This window comes from Sciurus carolinensis, chromosome 7 (genome assembly GCF_902686445.1).
Source record: "Sciurus carolinensis chromosome 7, mSciCar1.2, whole genome shotgun sequence".
In the NCBI taxonomy this organism is placed as follows: domain Eukaryota; kingdom Metazoa; phylum Chordata; class Mammalia; order Rodentia; family Sciuridae; genus Sciurus; species Sciurus carolinensis.
In genome coordinates this window covers 150,536,219-150,559,372 of record NC_062219.1, presented here as the reverse complement: position 1 = coordinate 150,559,372, position 23,154 = coordinate 150,536,219, and the positions used below count along the sequence as shown (strand labels likewise).

Sequence of the window (23,154 nt, the reverse complement as noted above, 5' to 3'; positions counted from 1 at the left end):
GTCTTGGACTCTGTGCTTAGCTACCTATATAAGAAGTGCCATTAATCCACACCTCTCTAAAGAGGAGGACTGTCCAGAAATTTGTTCCGAGGAAGGTGTAAATTCACACTACCCTACGGCTGTGCGCCTCTGGGCCTACAGGGAGAAGCAGAGACTCCTGTTTGGCCGCATCAACTGCTGGCCTGGAGCTCAAGTCCAGGAGCCCGTGCACTTCCATATTAGCTCTGGAAACGCTGCACATTATTCTCATTCATATAAATGTCAGATTCCTACTGGTGACCTCAACTAACAGTGTTCGTAACCTCAGCTTACACCCTTGAAAACATCTCAGAAACAGAAGGATTGAATTAAATTTTATATTCTTTTAAATTAGGCACCCAAGAAAGGGCATCAAGGACAGTTTTTGCTACTCAGGAGGGAGAGCAATGCAGTATGAAGGCTGATCATTTAAGAAATACAAAACAGCTCAGAGGAACAAGCTCACTTACAAAAATAATGTGGTTCAGTGAAGAATTGGACAAGCCAGCACTGGGAAGGAAATAGCGCTTCCTATCTTCTACTGAACACCAGTAACTTGCTCTGAGGCCTGGGGCCTGTCAGTGGGAGGCTCTGGAGGCAGGTGGCATCTACCAAGCCACATCCTAGGGATAGGCGTTCCTGCCTACCACCCAGAGCCTGCACATTTAGAAGATGAAGCTGTTATCACCTAGGACTGAATGGTATCAAGAGTCTTTCTTTTTACAAAGGAAAAAGAAACCCAATGGGCAGAACCATCAACGGGAGACAGTACACCCTGCTCGAGGGAAAAATGTCTCAAGGAAAAAATTCTGAGTATTTTTTCAATGATATAACTAAAAGATTGAATCACTAAAGTGTATGAAAAAGAGTCATTGCTGGACAGCTGGATTAAAAGAGGACTTTCTAAAGGACTTCTTTTTGAGAGGGTCTCATACACACTTGGCAAGTGCTCTAGAAATTCTGATAGGAGCCTGTGCAAAGTCAGGTCCAACATCTGAGAGAAATGAGCTACTTAGCAGTGTGATTACTAAATTCAGCTCTTTGCAGGGGCAGCTGCTAACTGTAACATGAGGCATTTAAAAAAGTACATGGTGCAGGAGAGACTTTGGTGGCTATTATGGTTTAGATATGTGTGTTCCCCAGAAGCTCACGTGTAAGACAGTGCAAGGAAAATCCTCGGTGAGATGACTCTGCTGAGCCTTAACCTAAGCAGTGCTTTAATGCCCTGAGATGGATTCAATGGTGGTGACTGTGGGCAGGTGGGGTGTGGCTGGAGGAGGTGGGTCTCTGGGGTGTGCCCTTGAGCAGAGTTCTTTCTGCCTTCCTGTTGCCATATCCTGAGCCGCTTTCCTCCTCCTGCCATGCCCTTCCACCATAACGTTCTGCCTCACCTCAGGCCCACGACAGTGGAGTCGGCTGTCTACGGACTGAAACCTCTGAAACCACAAGCCAAAGAAACTTTTCCTCCTCTAAAAATTATTCTTGTCAAGTGTTTTGGGCACAGTGGTGAAAAACTAAAACAGTGGCCCCTCTTCATCCAGAAAAACAAACTTTGAGCTAGATACATCGATGCCTGGAACAGATGCTGTATTTCCAGGCTTCCCCCAACTAGGAATGGTCAATGCAAACCAAGTGGAAGTGTCACATACAATTCCTGAGATAGTATCTTTTAAAGTGGGGAGGGGTACACACTAGCTGGCTAGAATTCAGACTTGAGGGTTTGATTTAAAGCAGTGTGGGACTTGAAAGAGAAATTCCTGCTGCAGATATTTGAGCAAAAAGACAGACTCCTAAGTCCTTAGATACTCTGGACTATGCCATGAGCCTTAAGTTTTCATTTTAAATGTGAAAGAGTAAAATATATCTTGTTTGAGGTAATATTTTATTTTTGGTCATTCACAGCTCAAGCAAATCCAATCTAAAGTGTGATCCTATAGTGACAGAACCTAAAACCTAAAATGCTGGCCTCTGTAGCTGGACGATGGGTTGCCAGGACTCATATCGCAGGGTGGAAAGCTAATTAATATAATATGCTGGCAAAATATTAGGTCAAATCGTCACCTGCAGAGACTTAGAAGGCCAACTCAGGGCTAAGCCTAGAGCTGTAGAAGTGCTGCAAAAGAGAAAGAATGTCAGATATTATCTGGCTCCTTCTGACTGCAATTCACAATGAGGAACCCACATCAGGGCAGGTGGGTTACAAACGAGATTTAAGAAAATAAAACTTTAGCAGGGCATGGTGGCACACAGCAACCCTAGAGTACTTTACTTTAGAACACATACAAGTATACATGCTTTAGAAATTCTGAAATTTTGTAATTTCAGTCTTCATTGTTTGCTTTTGTAGTTTTTCTTCTATGGTTCTGTTCTCAAATGGCTTCTTTATTCCTCCTAACCCGGCACCCCTCAACTGAGGGAGAGGGAAAGTAAAAAGCAGGGGAGTGAGGCCAGAGGAAGATGCACTAAAGGCATGTATAATTTTTAAGATTCTGATTAATTGCAGAGTATTATTTTTACAAAGTGATCATCTCTGGGGCTGGGGAGATAGCTCAGCTGGTAAAGTGTCTGCTTTGCAAGCACAAGGCCCTGAGTTCGATCCCCAGTACTGCAAAAAAAAAAAAAAAAAAAAAAAAAAAAGAGTTATCATCTCTATTGTTTCTAAAAATTATCTATTGTGGTAACAATCATAGTAACAATGAATGAACTTTGGAGAGTTAGAAGATAGAGAGTGACTCTGAACTCTGTCCATTTATCAGCTCTGTGACTTTGGGCAAGTCACTTAACCTCTCTGCTTTGATTTCCTCCCCTGTAAATAGGGGTGATAATATTTTCTAACAAGTACAGTTATGGAAATTACAGGAGTTAAGCCCTCCAAAGCACTTAGCTCATTGCTTTCAACATATTATAGGCTAAATTAATGTTGCCTAATAATTATGCTAGCTATTAGCCAGCAGGGGTTCACAGAACACAAAGCCCCCAAGAAGGAAGAGTGGGTTCCCTGAAAGAGAATATATCAGTTTCTCTGCAAGGAGCAGGGAATTTTCTTATTGATGAAAACAGAGCTTTAATTAAAACACTAAAAATATCACCCTGTCTTACTCTTCTGGGTTCCCGAGTAACTGTCACTCATGCAACAAAGGCCGGCTTCCCAGCTTCTTGATCTCGGGTCCCTTGCCAGCATGTGCACGGTGTGCAGAAGGTGTGGTGGGAGCAGGGGGTCGGAGGACAGCCTGAGCGCTGTGCTAGGAACTGGGGCACAGCTGTCAACGAGGACCATGAGGACGACCAAGTGTAGACCGAGTACCCGTCGGCAGCTCTGGAACACCTGCGGAGGTTGGGACGAAAGCACTGGACATATTCTCTTCATATTCCCCAGAGCACCCAGCCCAGCACTTGCTGACCTGAGTCACTCTGACTGATGGATGGTCTGTGGCACTCTCTTGTCCCCAATGCTGCAATACCCCTTGGTTTCCATGGTGTCATTGCTCTGGGTCTCCTGCAGCGGCCCGGCCCTGCCTCTCAAGCTGCCCTGAAACCCGTCCACCACTGAGCAGGGGTGCCCCTGCGCTGCTCTTGTCAGCCTTTCAAGTTCTTCTTCTGACGACCTCGTCATCGTCCACGGCTGTCTCCATGCTCACATGCTCATGGCCACTCACGCACACCCTCTGCTCCCTCGGGACTGCTGGCCTGTGTTTTCTGCAGCCTCTGGGCTGGGCTGTCCCCTGGAGCCTCGCTCCTCAGGCTTTCCATACTCCACCCTGAATGGCAAGCTCGGCTGTACTGCAAATGCCTCCTTCTCATTCCCTCTCTTGGTGGCCTACATCACATGTCCTACAACGTGACACCAAGGGGCCAGGCTGGAGGCCACGCGTGCCTTCTCACCCGCCTTCCGAGGGAATCCTTCCGAGGGCTTTACCTCACTGTCTGCTGGGTTCCCAGCGCTGCCCGCGTGGCTAGAGCAACAGGCCCTAGTAGACCAGGGTGGGTGCGGATCGTCCCTGCAGGGTCCCTGCCCCGCTCTCCTCAGGGTCTCTGGCTACCTGCATGCCGTGCGTGACCCACTCGGCATGGCTGGGCCCTGAGGATTTAATAAGCCAACAGGTGCGAAGCTCCAGGCAGAAGCACTCAAAGACACTGGGCGCTGGTCTTCTGACGATTGCTGTGGGGGCCGCATGCACTTTCGTTCTGGGCAAACAACTGAGAAATGAAGAAATCAATCATTTGACTGGCGTGTGCTGCTGGAACCACCGAGGACCCAGGCCTGCCGTGGCATCCGCGTACCGCAGGCTCTGGGCAAGTCCTTGTGACCACTCTGGAACCCCGACGTTCACTTCCCAAAACACAGATTAACCGCTCAGCCTGCCTGCTGGGCGGAGCTCCTGCACACACTGCGAGGTGCCACGTAAGCCTCCGAGGAAGGCGCTCCCCCAAGACGAGGGAAGGGCTCCAAGGGCAGGGGAGTGGCCCTGGTGGTTGGGCACAGCACTGGGAGGAAAAGGCCCAAGGTCACGGGACCAGAGCTTCCGTTTCTGAAAAGGATAACACAGGCACATCCTGAAGAAAGGGTTTAAGTGGGAGGAGTTCAGGAATGACAAGACTACTCCCCGACCAGGCCAGGAGGAAGCTGCAAAGCTACGCTGCTAAGACTGACTGTGGGGCAGTCCCCAAGTCACATGGCCTTGAGCACCTGATGCCAAGACCTATCCGGCACATGCACATCCGCACAAAACAAAATGCTGTATTTAAAAAAAGTAAATGTGTTCATCTACCTGATAAAACTGTTCCAATGATTTATTTATTCTTTTGAAAAACTCAGAATATAGCAATATAGGAAAGGGAAAAGAAATTCACTCCTTCAAAAAAAATTTGACGACAGATAAAACAGTGCATAACACCTTTGGGACACCTCAGGCAACAACCTAGTCAGAAATATCAGCGATGACGGAGGCCAGCCAGAAAGTAGTTGCGAGGGGCTTATCTGGCCTGAGTTATTTTGGAGGTGCCTCTTCAGTGAGCAGCAACACGTCTGGGGTGCTGCTGGAAGAAAGCTTGATTATCTAATCCTTGCTGAACGCTGCTCTTTCCATTTTCAAGATCTTTTCTTCTATTCTGATAAATACTGCAACTTCAGTTTCTAAGCCACTAGGAATAAACTAGATGGATAAGATGGAATAAGATACAAATTTAACGTGACTTAATTTTTATCAGATTCTGTAACCGTAGGAGCATGGGACAACCCCACTAACAACAGGAAAGGAAAATGACTTGGGATGTTAATGAATTAGCATTATTATTTGCAGACAGACTGGAAAAGTAGGTCACAGGATCGGATAAGCCATGTGAGTCACCTCTGTGACTCCGAGTGATCTCCTGCCAGACTGAGCCCAGCTTCGTGCCCTTGTGCCCCTTCTGTGCAAGAGCGCCGGGTAGAGAGGTCAGAGGGTAGACAGCTCTCTGGGGAAGGCCACCTCCCCAGGCCCACCCCTGCCTCTTCCTCCCTCGGTGCCCACAGAAGGTGAACTGTGGCAATTCCCTGGGTTCTCACTCTCTGTAAAAGTGGATGAGAACCAATATCACACACTAAAAGGGTTAATATTCTACGAGGGACCAAATGAACTCAGAGGTGTGTGGAACTTGAACAAGTGATCACGGCCAATTGAGAGAGAGAATGTCATGGGATGAAAGGTGAACTCAAGCGCTACAGTAAGATGCAACTGCTACTGCTTACTAACTCTCCACCACGCACCACCACCCGAGGAAGGCGGAGAGGTTGACTACTGGAGTCTAACGTAAACCAAAAGGACACCGGAGACATAATTCGATTCACTTCTTAAAATGTACAAATCAACAGGATATTCTTTCATATTTTTTCACACTTTAATGTGTGACTATGAGGAATTGGATTCTTTAACTTTGCTTTAGAACATACGCTTGAGAGAAGAGCTCTGCTTATTGCTGTTTTCGGACTCTATGTTATGTGGCTTATGTTGGGGAGGGGAGGGGACATCAATTACAGTCCATGTCCCAGGCCTCACAGCCTGGGAGTCCTAACTACATCCAACTCCACATAATACATTGTAAGAATCTCATAACTGGGAAATAAGTACCTCAAAATCAACAAGTTTTACACGTGAAAAAAGCCCAGTGCTATAGGAAAAGGAGAACAGTGAGGTCAGTGTGACAACTTGCGAAAGTAGTAAAATTTGTAAGGTATTTATTAAAAAACACAAAATATTTTTTTAAAAATCAGAACTGGTCCCTTACTTTGTTCTAAGTAGTTTTCTTCCAAACCCCTGCAAATCCCATTATGTATTTCAAGAAATCATCTTATTCATTTAAATAAAAACATCAAATTACTTAATGTTCAACTGGATTAATAAAACTGAAAAGAATCATTTAAGTCCTGAGTGTCTGCTCAGGACCAGCTGTTTTAAATTAGTGTATTAAGTAATCTAGACACTCTTTTTTCGCAAAGGTTGCACGATTTAATAAATCCCCATCTGCCTCAACATGTGCCAACACCACCAGGTTATCTTCAATCCAGCTGCTGTGGGCAGAAGGGCTGCCAACTTTCAAACAACTGCAGAGAATCATGAATCGGCTCCAAGTTGGCGCAAATGTGAACTTACATTGCTCCTAGCTAAAAGGGGGCCATTGTCAACAGTAAAGAAAATTAATTAAAAAAGGTTTCGCCCTGAGAAACAGGGCTCCACTAATACCAATGAACACAGAGCTTCAAAGTCTACAGCTTCAGGTAAATTCCTAGTTTGGATTTTAGCCTCCTATCCCACAGGTCCTTCTGAGGATTGACTTTTTGTGGAAACGGACTAGGAAATGACTCTTCCTTCATTCCCACTATGAAGAGATGAGGCACTTCTCACTAATGGAGAGAAAGAAAGGAGCTCTGCTTATTAGTAAAAGGTTGGTTACAAAAAAGGGGTCAAAGACTTTAAGGGAAATGAGATACAAATGAAAAGGGTCACATTTATACAAGATACAAAAAGCAAGTAGATAAAGAAAGTATCAAACCTGCCATTCAAAGTCAGGGTATGTCACGAGTGAGTGTCGGCATGACGACAAGGTCAGGCCCTCTTAGAATGAAAACGTGGGGCAGATATCCTGACTTCTGCCCCACAGAAGACCTAAAACTGTGGTGTTTCAAAATAAGCACAGATCTGGCATAATACTGCACTAGTTTTTATGGAATAAAGTAAGCGAAATGAAGATCAGAAGGCTGCTTAAACTATTTCACCTCTTTCTAAACATCCCAGAATTGAAAGTTAGTCACTGGATGAGTGGTCCTGCCCAAAAGGATAGGAAAACTTCTTCTCATTAAAGAGCAAATCTGGACTGTACCAACCCCATGAGGGAAAAGGCTGTGCTTTCCTCATAAGCAGCAGAATGGACAGGAGGAAATACACAATTTTAAGGTTCTGATGAGCTGTCTAAAGCTATGCAAGGATCACTTTGTTATATTCACAGCAATAACTAGACTTCTTCAAACAGGGTCCCTGAAATTTTCTCAGTTATCTGCTATACAAAACAGGTGTATCATATTGGTTGCTTGCTGTAGTTTTCCAATACATACTAGTTATTATCTAAATGTGAATTTACATAGCAGGGCTGATTCTGTCCCTGCACGTATGCAATACACTTAATTTTTAAATCTCCTGCAAATGCTAACTGGCTGGAGTCCCATCTATATTCTAGGAATTAGTAGCACTTAAAACTGAAGTGAAGGACGGACAGGTATGCGATGAGGCAAGGCCTTCTCCAGGAGTGTCCGCCTTTCCCAGGCATGTCCGTTGCCCTCTCCAAGCATCTCTGATCTGGAGATCACTGGGGAGAGTACTTGGTTCCAGTTCCCTAGCTGGTTAAATTCTTCTAGAAAAGCTACACAGAAGCCTCTGGTAGCTCAGAGTCCAAAGAAAAGACCCTAAGTTGAGTCAATGATTAGTGGCAAGAAACTATTTTCTACTGACCTCCACAAAGCTCATGGAGGCTGTTCCAACTGTTCAAAACCCAACAGATTTCATGTGTCCATCTATAGAGCAACACAAAAGGCCAGAACTTGATGGAAACTGTTTCCCAGTTTAGTAGCCACAGTAATTCCACAAACTGAGTTAGCACGCACACAAACAGAGGCCAGGGAGGGGACGATTCCTCAGCCCCATTCCACCACACAACAGACTATCTGGAAAGCCTCTGGGTTTACTTTTCACCAGGGGACGCATGTCTGCACTTGGCAAAACATTGTGCAAGATGTATAAAGTGTGTGCATTATTTGCTACTGCTTCAGTAAGCAAGAGAAGGAATCTCACAGGTGTAACTGTTCCCCCGCCACCCCACAATTTTGAACACATTCCATTCACCAGTGCCAGCGTGCCTGAAAGGACTCTCCCACATGAGACAAACTTACCTACAAAAGCTTGAATAAAAGTAAGGCTGGCCCATAGGCCAACAAGAGACTTTTAACATAAAAATCCATATGCCTCAGCGTTGACCAGTTCTGTTTAAGATCCAAGAGCATTAGGCATGGTAAAGAGCCACTGTCATTCTGCTATTTTGAAGGCTGTATGTATTTAATGACTATAAATATGATATCCTGAAATAAATATACTTTTTCTCCACAAAATTGAATATTTGAATGATTAACTGTATTTGTGTCAATGTACACCAAGTGTGTATTTGTAGGGTTAGGATAATAAAGAAATGCCTAGAGGTTAAAAAAAAAAATTAAAAGATAAACAAAGGAAAAATGAAAAAAGACGAAAAGAGTAAACACAAGAAAAAAAGATTTTAAAACAATTGTATGCATCAGGAAAAGTAACTAATTAAAAGTGGAAAAAATAATTGCTTACCATTTGTACAAAGCCAGCATTTCCATGTAGCACTTCAACAAGGTACAAAAGTACATAATTATAAACAAGAAGATGGAAATAAAAAGTTGTATCATAATCAAGAAAAACAACAGTGGAAAAAATTATGGAAAGTGGGAAGACCCATGCCACAAATATGCCAAGATGAAAGACAAGTTCCCGGAGGGAGAACCATGGCCTGGGCTTAGGAAGGGTCTGAGGGGCCCGGCCGGCACCTCGGCTTCCTGCCTGGCCTGATCACAGACGCCCTCCATGTTTGAGAAGGACACTGAAGAACATAATTACGGGCTGCAAGTGTTTTCTATGGAAACTGAACTATCATCCACATCTGGGACTATGAAAATATGCCTTAATTCTGGTCAACAGCAATTTGAACTTTAAAAAATAGAATCCTCACGCCTCCTTGCACATCACAAGGGTTCAAGTAAATAATGGGAATTAGTGCGTAAAAGCAAAAATATTTCTGCAAAAAATGCTAGAAAATTACCCATTTTGTAGTGATATGATTTGGTCCCTACATCCATGTCAAAACCCACTCACAACATCAGAAAGCCAAATTAAGGGGACTTAGAGGAAAGTCAATGCCGGTTTCATCTCCCAGATCAGGTATGAAAACAGACACAGTTCACATTTCCTTAGGACAACGAATGGGCCTCATGCACAGGTAGAGGGGCCACAGACTGCAGAGAGGAGCAGCCACAGCTGAGGTGCCCTAGGAAGGAAGGCCTGGAAGCCTCGAGACCCTTTAACGGTGAGTTGCACTACGTGCCTCGAACCCGCACACACTGAGAGGAGAGGAATGGTGACTTTCCTAAGTACCAACAGACTTACTTCTCTTTCAGAAAATCCACAACTCTTTTGAAGTCAGCCACGCAGTATTCTCTTTTCATTGCCATGAGCACGCTGTCAGAGGCGGACTGGACGGGTATGTGCAGAAAAGAGTAGACGCGGGGGTGATTAAGGATTTTCGCCATTTCCTTAAAGAAATGGAAGGAGAAGACATTAATCATTGTGGCAAATCAGGGGATGGTTTCCCTGAGATCAACACCTAGTGCAAGCAAAAACAAAGCTGAAAACAGACCAGTCGTTAGAAGAATCATTTCCTCATTTTCACTGTCCCTCTTAGATGACCAAAAAAAAAAAAAAAAGAGAGACATAAAATCAAAAGATGCAAGAAGAGCAAAAATATTTTTAAGTACTTCAAAGTAACTATCACTCCTACTTCACCTCCATGCTCCTGTTCGGCTTTAGTACATCAGCAGGAAAAACAGCAATATTTGAGCAAACAATTGAGACTTCATGATCCTGTGCATTTAATTGGAGGAAGTTTCCAAATTTAGATTGCTAATAAATCTATTGTTGTTAATGTTAACATTACTTTATTATTAATAAAGTGATATCATTACATTATTACTTAATTTTTTAAATTTTACTTCATTACTGATCCTGTATTATTTTGGTATTGACTATGGAAAAGGCTCATGAACAATGAGGTCAGCCGGTTCGGCACTGCGTACCTACATTTAAGATGCAGAGTTGGAAAGAAGGGAAAGAAAAGAAGAACCTCTAATCTAAAGTTGAGGAGAACAAATGACAGTGGATGAAGCTAGGAAACTTGATGTTCTAAAATGCCCCAGTGGACCCTGTGTGGGTACAAAGAGCGGCAGAGGGAAAGCCAGGTTACCTCAGTCCTTCGCACGGGCTGTAAGCAATGACCAACTGAGGCCCTCTCTACCGCAAAGGGCCAGGTCATCCATGAGAGAGAGAACACACTCGTGGAGTCCAGGGAACAAAAACACCCAAAAAGGAGCTGCTCTTTAGTGACCCCCCCCCCCAGTGAGTCTCAGTTTTGAAAGTACCACACCTGCACATCTGTCATCCTCAAGACAACATTTTGAAGGATCTTACAGAGACCAAGAGCCAGCTCACTCCACACGAGTAACTCCACTCTTGTTACTCGGGTCCTGCATGTGGATCAACCTGGCCCTCTGCGTCTCCATCTTCTTTCTATCGACTGTGCACATTAGCATTTTTATAAAGTACAAGTAGACAGATTAACTTGAATCGGCCAGCTTCGTAATAGAAGCTCAGTTGTTTTTAGAAAAGTCCTTTCCATCGAGGAATTTGGATTGCCGAATAAAATTACTCATAGCTATCCTTTATCTACTTTATCCTTTATCTATTTCTCTTCCAGAAATTCAGGGGTTGCTATGCCAGTAATCCCTGGATTACTAAACTGGGTTTGCAGCTGACTTTCTTGCATAGAACAGCTGGATACACCTTCATGAAACTTCCACTTCTGGGCTGAGCACTGAGCAGCTGTTCATTCTTGCTCAACAGCAAGTACACAGGCAGCATGGCCCTTATCCCACGTGCCCTACAGGAGGCACAATTCCCATCTGCTAGTTCTGCTTTTCAGGTTTTCACACTCAACACGATTCCCAAAAACTTCGCGAAAATTGACTATAAAAAGATCTTTGTGCTCCAGAGGGGCAGGCTGGCCCACCAGCTTTAGAGGCCTTTCATCGTATCTACTGTGGTGACAAATGATGTGTTCTTTTTCTTTTTATTGATTCCTTCTAGTTATATCTAATGTCAGGACACGTTTTGACATAATCACAAAAGCCTGGAATCTAATTTGCTCTCATTCGGTCCCCAGCACTTCCCCTTCTGCCTTCTCCCTCCTCCTGCCCCCTCCCCCTAACTCTATTGATCTTTCTGCTATTTATTTATTTATTTATTTTTAATTAGTGCATAAGGAGCAGGTTTGATGATGGATCCACCATGGTATAAATTCATGATGTGTATATAAAAGTTCAATCAGATTCATTTTCTCTTATCCCATTCCTCCTTCCTCCCCCTCAATCTCCTCCATCTGTTCTGATCTTTCCTCTATTGTGATGAAATTCCCTCTTTTCTTTTTTTTTTTTTTCCTTTCTCTTTCCCCATTTTGGATTAGCTTCTGCATATCAGAGAAAACATTCGACCTTTGATTTCATTTCATTCTTCTTTCTGGCTAAGTAATACTTGTGTATAAAGCCACAGATTCTGAATCCATTCATCTGTTGAAGGGCATATGTTGGTTCCACAACTTTGCTGTTGTGAACTGAGCTGCTGTAAACATGGATGTGGCTGCATCACTGCAGTATGCTGACTGTAAGTCCTTTGGTGCAGACCATGGAGTCAGACACTGGGTCATACGGTGGTTCCATTCCTAGTCTTTTGAGGAATCTCCATACCGCTTTCCAGAATGGCTGGACCAATGTGGAGTCCCACCAACCACATATGAATAGACCTTTATCCCCACATCCTCACCAACATTGTTATTATTTGTATTCTTAATAATTGCCATTCTGACTGGGGTAAGATGAAGTATCAATGTAGTTTTGATATGCATTTCCCTAACTGCTAGGGATACTGAACATTTTTTCATACATTTGTTGACCATTTGTATTTCTTCTTCTGAGAAGTGTCTGTTTAGCTCTCTGGCCCACCTGTAGGTTGGGTACTTGTTTTTGGTATTAAGTTGTCTTGCTTCTTTGTGTATCCTGGACAGCAATGCCCCAAGGAGCGGGTAGAACTCCTACACTTCCTTCATCGATTCCCAGGTGTTTTATCTATTTTGCATTGACTTTTGTGCAGGGTGAGAGATGGGGTCAAATCTCATTCTTCTGTATATGGGTTTCCACGTTTCTCAACACCATTTGTTAGAAAGCCTCTTCTCCAATGTAAGTACCGATGACATTTCTTCACAGAACTAAAAAACGCAGTTCTGAAATTCATTTGGAAAAACAAGAGACCCAGAAGAGCCAAAGCAATCCTTAGCGAGAAGAGCAAAGCAGGAAGCATCACAAGACCAGACCTCAAATTATACTACAGCACTACAGCAGCAGAAACAGCGTGGCACTGGCACCAAACGGACAAGCAGACCAGCGGAGCAGAACAGAAGACTCGGAGACAGACCCACACACACACAGCTACCAAAGACGCCAAAGGTGCCCAAAACAGGTTGGAGAAGAGAGATGTGACATCTTAACACACACACTTTGTAAAACAAACGTGCCCTCAGCCTCTGTGCCTTGATGCTCTCTTCTATGAAATGGAGATAATGATAACAGCCCTCCCACAGAGTTTCTGGTCTACTGTGCAAATAACTTACAGTAATCCAGTGTGCTACGTGGTACACATTCCACATACAGAATACCCGCTATGGAATCACAATGCGCTTCCTCATGGAAGTAACTTACAATGTGGGGCCCAAGCTCCCTGAAGGTTAGAGCGCACTCTGCTCTGAGCTGGCCGAGGGCCTGGAAGTGGTGGCAGGACTGTGCACACCTGGTGTGTGCACACGCATGGCCTGCGCACATCCTCAGGGCTCTGGTAGTGACTAACATGGCAACAACTTCTACTGTAACATAAGGTCATTTATAATTCAGAGGTTGATGTCTCCAGGCTTCTTAAATACAGATGGCGACTCTCACCAGCGGCGACTGGAGAAGGGCTATTCCCCATCAACACGGCAGGGGTGCTGTCCTGGGCCATGTTCACAATGCTGAGCTCTATGCCTCTATATTATTTTCAGGTCATCTAAGACACTTCATAAAGAAAAAAAAGCCAGGCATGGTGGCACACACCTGTAGTCCCAGCAATTCAGTAGGCCAAGCAGGAGGATTGCAAGTTCAAGGCCAGAAGCAGCAATTTGGTGAGACCATGTTTAAAAAAACTCTTTTAATTCAAAAAGGGCTGAGGGCATTAGCTCAATAGCAGATTACCCCAGTGCCAGAAAAACAAAAACCAATACCAAACAAAAAAAGTGATTCTTTAAAATGAGAAGAAAGAGATATAAATGACATTTTGTGGGTTTTTAAATTATTCTTTTTTATTTAGTAAAAAATACATAACACTTATAATTTCAACTATGTTTAAGAGAACGGTTCAGTGCCATTAGGGGCTATCACAAAATGGTAGCACCCACCAAGCATCTGCAGGACATTTTCATCCTCCCCATCTGAAACTCCTTGCCCGTTAAATACCACTTCCCTCCCTCCTCCTGGTCCCCGGAAACCACCCTTCTACCTGCCACCTCCCAATCGGACCACACTAGGTGGCCCTAAGAGGCAGCATCATGCAGCAGTGGTCCTCGGGTGCCTGGCCAACCTCGCTAGGCGTGTTTGGAGGTGCCGCCCTGCAGTCCGAGCGCTAAGCGGCTGTTTTTCTACCTTTGATCAGACAGCTGGCAGCTCAGGCTCCAGGCCGGAGAGCTCCGCAGGCTCCGCGTGCCTCTCCGGGCCCTGCAATCACACCGCACACCTTCACGCCCAGGGCAATCTCTGCTTGCTCACTTCTGGCACGCACACCTGTTGTTGAAGGCACGAGCGACTGAATGACACAATCATCCAGCACAGGGTGGCTTCAGCCAAGCTGCAAACACTCCCAGGGAACCGTGGAGAGAGCAACCCTGTGTTCTCGGAGGTCCTGTTTCTAGGGTCACCTTCAACACCGCAAAGTCACACAAGTCAAGACAGAACAAGACCTGAGGCATATTTCATCCATCACTTAATTAATATCATTATAACAGCTATTAAGTGAATCACCAGGACCTACATTCACGCTCAGCGATTTAATAATAAATTACCTCTAACAGCATCAGAAGGGGAACGAGGAAGCTCAGAAGGGAAATTCCTGTCCTCAGTCCGGCATGGGCAGGATTCAGAGATCGTGAACAGATTCTAATTTACATTTGATCTATGACTTCATCATAACAGGAAATTCACTCTTAAACGGCAAAGGGTTCACATCTTCAGGATCTGCAGTGAAATGGATGGAGACGAAACATCCATTCTAATTAGCTTTGCAGACCTGTGCACGCTGGGCTCCCGCACCTGCGGCTCTTCCGCTTAGTGTCAGTCCGCGATCAGATTGCACATTGAGCAGAAAAAAACACGCAACTTAATGCTAATATCGAAATGTTGAAGTTGTGATTGTACACACGATTTATTTTCAACTGACATCATTAGCATCCTATTTACTCTGCTCTGATAAGGTCAAGAAAGTTCTTGTATCCTCACTGTAGTGGTGGCTGCCCAAGTCTACATGAAAGCTAAACTTCAAGAAACTAAACACATACCAAAAAATTATCACTGCTGTGTTACTTAAAGACAACAAAGAGCAAAACGAACAGAAAAATTCTACTGTGATCCAAATGCTATTTATAATATGAACAGATACACTTTCTAAAAAAGGTACCATCCAACAATAATTGCCTTTTTTTCTATTTAAAAGAAGAAAGATTGAGGATGTGAAACACTAAAAGAACAAATTGACAGTTGATCAATTTAATGGGAAAAAGGCAGTTAAATTAAACATTCAGCTGAGACAGTTCTATTGGCTTCTCTTAAACATGACATAAATAATTAAGGAATCTAATGGAAAGGCAGATGCTGAAGATTCACTTCAAGATCATTTATCTATCTATGCTTTCATTATCCAAATTGAAGCTTACCTTAGATAACTTTAGTTTCTTGTTCAAGGCAGAACACAGTAGAAAGAATGGCCTAGTAATTTAACTGCTTTAGTTGTGAGTTACCTGGTATACACATGATACAGCTAAGTAAGGCTTATTGAGCATCAAACTCCCTTACAACTTGGCACGAAAAGCAGACAACACCCTCTGCACTGTATGAACAGGTGAACACACAATTGCCTCCTTCAATAATGCAGCCCCTACTCTTGTCAGACACTCTGCAGTTTCCTGCACCTCCTTCAAGTCCTCGCCATGCAGGAACCGTGCTAAGCAGCCACTTTCATTATTTCTTTGGTGACTGTATTACTGTTTGCCAAGCGCTCTGCGGGAGCAGTGGGGTCCCACCTGTGCTGCATCTCAGGGTACAGTCCACTCTCACTGCACTCAGGAGTAATGTGTCTTGCACGCCAATAAAATAGTGAGAGAAACTGCATATGCAGGCTAACTCTATGTCTCTCTCTTCCCACTGCTAAACTCTGGAGAGGAGACAACCTGCACATGGACACGCAGTCCATGATGGATGTCCAGACCAAGCAAGAATTTTTGGTTGTATAAGCCACTGAGCTTTTAGGGGTCATTTATTAAAAGTATACCCTCAGTTATCTTTACTGGCTGTGATAACTCACGTCAAATGTCAACTTGACTGGGCTAAGGGATGCCCAGATAACTGGCAAATGATTATTTCTATGTGTGTCTGGGAGGGTGTTTCCAGATGAGACTACCATTTAAATCAGCAAGAAGAGTAAAAGATGATCTACCCTTGTCCAGTGGGTGGGCATCATCTAATCCATGGAGGACCCAAACAGAACAAACCACCAGAGGAAGGGGGAATTCTCTCTAGAGCAGAGACTGCCATCTTCTCCTGCCCTGGACATTGGAATTCCTGGTTCCTGGGCTTTCAGATACCTGGACTTATATCTGTGAATCCTTTGGTTCTCATGTCTTCTAACTCAGTAAACTATACCACTGGCTTTCCTGGTTCTCTAGTAACCAGATGGCAGATGGAAAGACTTCTAAGCCCCGGAATGTGACAGCCAATTCCCATAAGTTTCCCCATCCGTCCATCCAACACCCATCTGTGTATATGTGCTGTGTATGTATGTACATACATGTATTCTATGTATCTCTGGAGAACCCTGATTGATCATTTTATGGATGAAATGACACACTCTCATCTTATGGATAAGAAAACAAACAGTATTTAGACACTTTTCAAATAAAATGTCTATAATTAAGAGAAGCAGACTAACTGGATTTACAACTTCAGCATTTCCGGGAACAGAGTCCTTTTCCTTAATCAGTTTTCACTAAGGACTGGAATGGAAGAGCATTTCATTTACCAAGGTAGAGTAGGGGAGGAAAAGCAGGAACTATGTTAGATAGGCAGCCAAGGTTTCATCCACGGGAGAGCTCAATTCTGAATGATAAACAAAACATTTTCTAGGTAAACAGTGAGGTAAGACATGCTAACAGACAGAAAAGGAAACAGAGGCCCGAGTTCAGCCCCTCCAGGCCAAATGTTCAAAGGGAATTCTGATCCCCCCCCCAAAACCTAAACATAAACAAAAGACCAATTTAAATCTTTTGTCCTTATCTTCATGATGCAATGAACTTAAACCAATCAACTATAGACAAATCAACTTACCCAGCTGTTTGTCTTTTAAAAAAATCATGACTGATCATCCTGAAAAAGGTCACAGTTGCTCTCCTTTATAAACTGTTCTATAACTGACCTGAAATGGAAACTGCCTGCCACTTTTGGTTTTGAGATTTCCCAGGTTACAAACTGTTCTTCTGTATGCAAAACAAATGCTTAAAATCCTAAATTGATGTGATTTTAATTTTGACATACAGATGTATATTATATATGACATATTATATTTATTTTAGATTTTTTTCTTATATTTTATGAAGTAGCCCAGTGACATGCCATATTGATTTTTTCTAAGTCTTATATTAATCATTTATCTTGTACATTTGGAGAAATAAGCACATGGGGGGCAGTTAATGATTTTCTATGTATTTACTATTGTGGTGAATGCACTGATTACTCCTCTTTTGGTTAAAATCATTCTAAAGAGAGAATTGTTCATTTAATGGTCTGGTTTACAGGATTTTACAGGGCTAAACCTGTTACATTCCTGTAGTAAAAGGTACATAATCAGAGCACATAATATAACAGGAAAACAAAGCACCATTCTTTTAAAAAATGAATGATTTTCTGTAATACAAAAGAAATGCCATATTAGCCCTTTAAGATTTTTGAAAAACAAAGATAGAAGAAACAATAATCATTGCCCAAAAAATGATTATTAGAAGAAAAATTCATTATTCTTACTATCATCTCGAAATGACTAAATTATAAAATTGTATCTGATACTATCAAGTGGGTTTGGGGAAAACGAAATGATTTTCAAAGACCAAAATATTAAGCTAACAATATTTCTTGACAATTCATCCTCAGGGATGAGCTCTAATTCTTCAAAAGCAGAGGAAGAAAAACCTTCTTCTCAACAGGATCCAAATCACCCAGGCACTCCCACCCCAGGGGCTCCCAATGCTTCGCATTAGCATAAGGGGAGGGAGAAATCTGAATATGGAAAGGACAGGCAGTGGGCGGGAGGCAGACAGGAGAATCTGCCACACCAACAGCGTCAACCAGTCCTGGCCTTCCCACCAAGGCTGTCCCTGGAGCCAGGATGTGAGAAGGGAAGGACAGACAGACATAAAAGAAACTTCTTTGTTGGAGAAGAACATCACAACGAAAAGGAAAGTAAATGGAGAGAGGAGGGCTGGGGGCCCTGTCCCCTCCCAATTTTATCCTAATGTAAGGAAGTCTGAAAACCAGGGACCTTGAGAGTCATTTAAATGGCAGGACGACAGAGGAACAAAGCAAGTTCCCAGTCCCTTCCAAATGACAACACTGTTTAGTGACATGGGGGCTCAGAAAACGGGTTGTCAACGTGTGACACCCTGACATGCTGAATGCTTTGCACTAAAGGGCACAGGAGGCCTGGGGCTGCTTGACAAGCAGGGTCTCCAGTAACCCCACCCCCAACTACAGGGTAGGAGTGGAGTTCCTTATCTGTCTGCAGGATATTCTTCCAGAAGAAATGCTATTGCCTTGGACTCCGTCCCTAAAACCTCACCTCCCAGGGAAAATCAATCAGCAGGGGAGAGACAAGCGTCCCCGAGTCCCTGCAAGCCCAGGCAGACTCTTCATCTAGTCTTCTGGGGGCAGTGCAGCAGAACCACCTGAGAGACTTTATCTGTGTAATAAGACATTTGTCCCCAGGGTGGTTCTGCCCCTCCCTTGCTTTCCACTAACTTGTCACCACCTACCCCAGAGCCCAGAGGGAACGGTACAGGCCACTGCCTGTTACTGGCCTCCTAATTCTCCCTAGAGACCACTGGATAATAGCAGTAGTAGTAACAGTAATACCAACCCTTAGTGTTGGTGTTAGTCCACTTATTGTCCGCTTATTGAATACCACAGCTGGGTAGTTAATAAAGAATAAGATTATTTTTCTTATGGTCCCAGAGGCTGGGAAGCCCAAGAGCATGGTGCTGGCATCTGGCGAGGGTCCCTGGCACATGCATGGCAAGGCCTCACCAGAGAGCTTGCTTCTATAGCAGAGCCCTCTCAGGGAACCCTCAGCTCCATCCTCAGATGAATGGAGGAACCAGGGCCTCAGTCAGCTCCTCAGGCCTCACAAGACTGCCACGCCCCCAACACCTTACACCCGAGGGGCAAATTCAAAGGATGACAGTGTCAGACACTGTTCTGAGTCACATTCACTAGCCATTTACACTTCAAGACACACCTGGGAGGTTTTACCTGACTCATCTAAGACTCAGGAAGTTCATTACCAGACCCAGAGCACAATGGTGGAACTACAATGTAACCATGGTTCCCTGCCAATGCTGGAGCAAATGTCTCTCGAAAAAGCATACTTCCTGTGAGCTGATCCTTCTGTGGTCCTTCCTAAACCTGTAATAATTCTTGAAAAATAGACAAACTAATTGGCACAAAAGCATTAGCAACAAATCATTTCTGAGAGTTGGGGGGAAGGAAACATTGGAAAGCAGTCTCCGCAAAAAAAGATAAAATGCAGATGTTCCTTAGCCAACGCCAGGTTACATCCCAACGAACTCACCACAGACGGGAAATATAGAAGTGAAAACTGCACCTAACAGTCTACCAAACATCCTAGCGCAGTATTAGAAATGACAAAGTGCTGCAGGAACTCATACTCGTGCTCAAAAGTGGTGGGCAAGGTAGACCTTCACTTCTGGTGAAGAGCGAGCTTTGGAACCCCATTAGCAAGTGCCCCTGGGCGGGCAGTCCACCTGCTGTTATCTCACGCCTACGGCAGGGTCGCCCTTCACTCTGATTGGAGTTTGGGGTGACAGTCTATACGATTGGCTAATTTTAAAATTAGGCAAGAAAAAGGGAAGGGCTACAATTGATCCAATTGAGGCTGCACCCTACATTTTGAAAATGAACCACCAGATTTTCTCGCACACAGCATCAGGCACACAAGGACTCCTGGACAGGGACTGGTACCTCACTGCCTGTGCCAGCACCCTAAGCCAGTTTCATAGTATGTACCACGTCACCAGTAAAAAGTCAAAATTCAAAATCTAAAGTACAATTAGTACTCAGTGCACACTGCTTTTCCACCCTTGTAGAGCTGAAGAATCACACATGAGTTCATCATAAATCAGGGACTATATATCCACATGTGTATATTTATATATCATACATAACATTACGTGTGGCTTGCAAATTTTACAATCTGCAAAATATCCTCTCTTCAGTGTATTAGTCCATGTTATAACAAAATTTCAGAAAATGTTATACAATAAAGCTTCGTACAACTTCACAGAAAAAATAAAGTGCTTACAGTTTTGAAAATTCAAAGGACCACATCCAGAGATGGCCATGTGTTAGCTGAGTCCTGAGCCGTTCTGGGCATCTCACGACAAGAGATGGGAGTACACGTGTGCTCCCTTCTCTGTCCCTCTGCCTTAAAATCACCATCATTCAACCTAGGGGCTCCACCCTTTCCTGTTCCTCATCACCTCCCAGCGCCCCACCTCTACACACCACAGATGGAGTAGGCTTCCACCCTCTTAATACCCCACAATGGGGACTAAATCTCAACACAGGAACTCCTGAGGAACATACTCAGGCCATATCCAAACCCTGGCATCCCATTTTATGACAAATGTGTGGAGACTTTTAAGTATCTCAAATGCTTAAACTAAATGGCTTTTATTCTAATACCTGAAATTAGGTGACAATACATTCATGAGAACTGTGCAGTCTTCTGCTACTGAACAATATGAATTTTAATACGAATCAATAAACAGGAATGTAATTTTTTATAAGGCAACAACGAGTGACATATTCTCTCCCTGTTTCTACAACATTTTCACTTGGTAAAACTGCCTTCCCATGTTAGCTCTTTAATTGGAACTAAAACGTATGCATTTCCAGTTAGTATGTGGCAGGCCAGCTTGTCTCAGAACACCTTGTCCGATCATTTTCTGAGATCCTAACCTGCTGCTTTTTAAACACTTGGGCTCCAAAGATAAAAATCTCTTCTAGCATAAATAGAAAAACCTGGAGAAAGTCCCATTTCATGAGCCAAATTTACTTCTTAAGACTTAAGCTTTTAAAACATTGTTTTTTTTTAATCAAATGAAAATTATAATTCCAAACATTAAAAAATAAACATCTTCCGTGGAAAGGGGAAAATGAAGATTCTTATTTTTCTCTTATCTGTCAGCCTGTGGCCTCTACAATATAAAAATCTGATGCATCCTCCTGACACGGTTCTGCATAGTGATGACAGAAGCCATCATTGGATCACAAGTATTTTGAGATTAAATTTCATCACCGTTGTGGTTTGGGATGAGGTGTCCCCCAAAAGCTCCAATGTTCAGAGAGGAATAATTTGAATATGGGAGCTGAAACCTAGTCAATGGATTAATCCATTTGATAGGACTACTGTACTGGGTGTTAACTATACGCAGGCGGGGTGTGGACAGAGGAGGTGGCGCATGGGGAGTGCCCTTGGGGACTATATCTTGACCCTGGCTCCCCCTTCTCTCAATATCCCTATTTCAGGAGCCGAACAGCCTTCCTTTATCATATGCTTCCACCATGATTTTCTGCCTTGCCTCAGGCCCAAAGTAATAGACTTGGCTGACCATGGACTGAACCTTTGAAACCATGAGCCAAGATAAACTTTTGTTCCCAAGTTGTTTTGTTGGATATTTCAGTCAGAGAAACAAAAACGTAACTGATACAATAACTTAAAAATAATCGAGCAGGCTTTGTAGAGCTCTCTCCAGTGTGTTTCCAACAACCGAATCTTTTCAATCATCAAATGTGCTCTAAATATATATTATTGATGCATTATATTTACCTTAAGAATTGAAGAAATGTGTAAATCATTAACGATGTAGAATTTCCTTCTACATTAAATGGGAAAAAGTGATTCCCAAATTAAATAATCTGGCTTTAATATTTGAAAAATGGCAGGAGTCAGAGGATATAGAAGACAGAATAAAAAGAAACAACAGAACACGTGATGTGCTGAAGCGAGCCTAGACAGAGACTGGTGAGAACCACAGGTGATTTTCTGTATGGTTAAGTAATGACTTTGTCCCTTCCTCAGATGTCTAAATCATCTCTCCACGGAATTCACCAAGGTGCACAGTTCATCTGAGGAAAACCTGGCCATTGCTTTAAAAGGGTGTCCCCATAGGAACAGTGCCAAGAAGTGGGAGAACACATTCCAGATGAACAAATTCACACCAGAAATCCACGAGAGGAAAATTAAGACTCACAAATATTGTCAGCTGAGTGCAAGGAAGAGAAAAGCCCAAGACTGACACTTTCAACACAACGCACTGGAACTAAGGTGAGTGCGTTATTTGCATTTGGGTGTTTGGCTTTATTTTCTTCTTAACAAACTATTGAATGAATTTCCATTATCACTGATTCTATATAAGAAGAGGCCAGTAATGTGAACTTTGCCCAGAAAAGCTGCTGGTGAGAAAGGCTAAAAAAGGACGCCATGCTGGTTGCAATTATCACAGCCAAGGAGGGAGGTGCCCAAGCCCTTTAGAGAGACGTGAGGAGCCATGTACCCAAGATGACAAATGACAGTAGAATTATTGAACCTATTTGTCCAGCTGGATTTTGGTCTTGCCTGGTCCCATCCCTTCCTCCTATGCACCATTCCTTACTTTCAGAATGGGAATATTTACTCTGTGCTGGTATAACTACTGGATAAATATAACTTCCTTTCGATTTTTTAAAAAATTTTTTGGTACCAGGGATTGAACCCAGGGGCACTTAACCACTGAATCACATTCTCAGCCCTTTATTATATTTTGAGACAGGGTCTCGCTGAGTTGCTCAGGACCTCACTAAGTTGCTGAGGCTGGCTTTGAACTCAAAATCCTCCTGCCTCAGCCTCCCAAGCAACTGGGATCACAGTCATGCACCACCACCATGCCTTGCCTTCCTTTAGATCTTTACAGGTGCTCGTAAGAGTTGGCCTCGTGTCTCAGATGAGATTTTGGAAAATGCTAACACTTTCAAAACTATGGGACTTTTGGAGATAATGCTATGGTTTGGATATGAGGTATCCCCCAAAGCTCCGATTAATGCACAAATATTCAGAGATGAAATCTCCGATGGATTATGAGAGTTGA

The 23,154-nt window shown here is 43.4% G+C and overlaps 1 protein-coding gene across 5 annotated transcripts in view; it reads right to left on the bottom strand.

Moving 5' to 3' along the window:
* Positions 1-23,154, bottom strand: part of Cdkal1 (CDK5 regulatory subunit associated protein 1 like 1) — a 560,769-nt gene that overhangs the window by 180,034 nt on the left and 357,581 nt on the right. For all 5 annotated transcript variants that reach the window (XM_047558430.1, XM_047558429.1, XM_047558428.1 and 2 more), the window contains exon 11: positions 9,729-9,874. In XM_047558430.1, the coding sequence (XP_047414386.1) occupies positions 9,729-9,874 (146 nt within the window). The remainder of the gene's footprint in view (positions 1-9,728; positions 9,875-23,154) is intronic.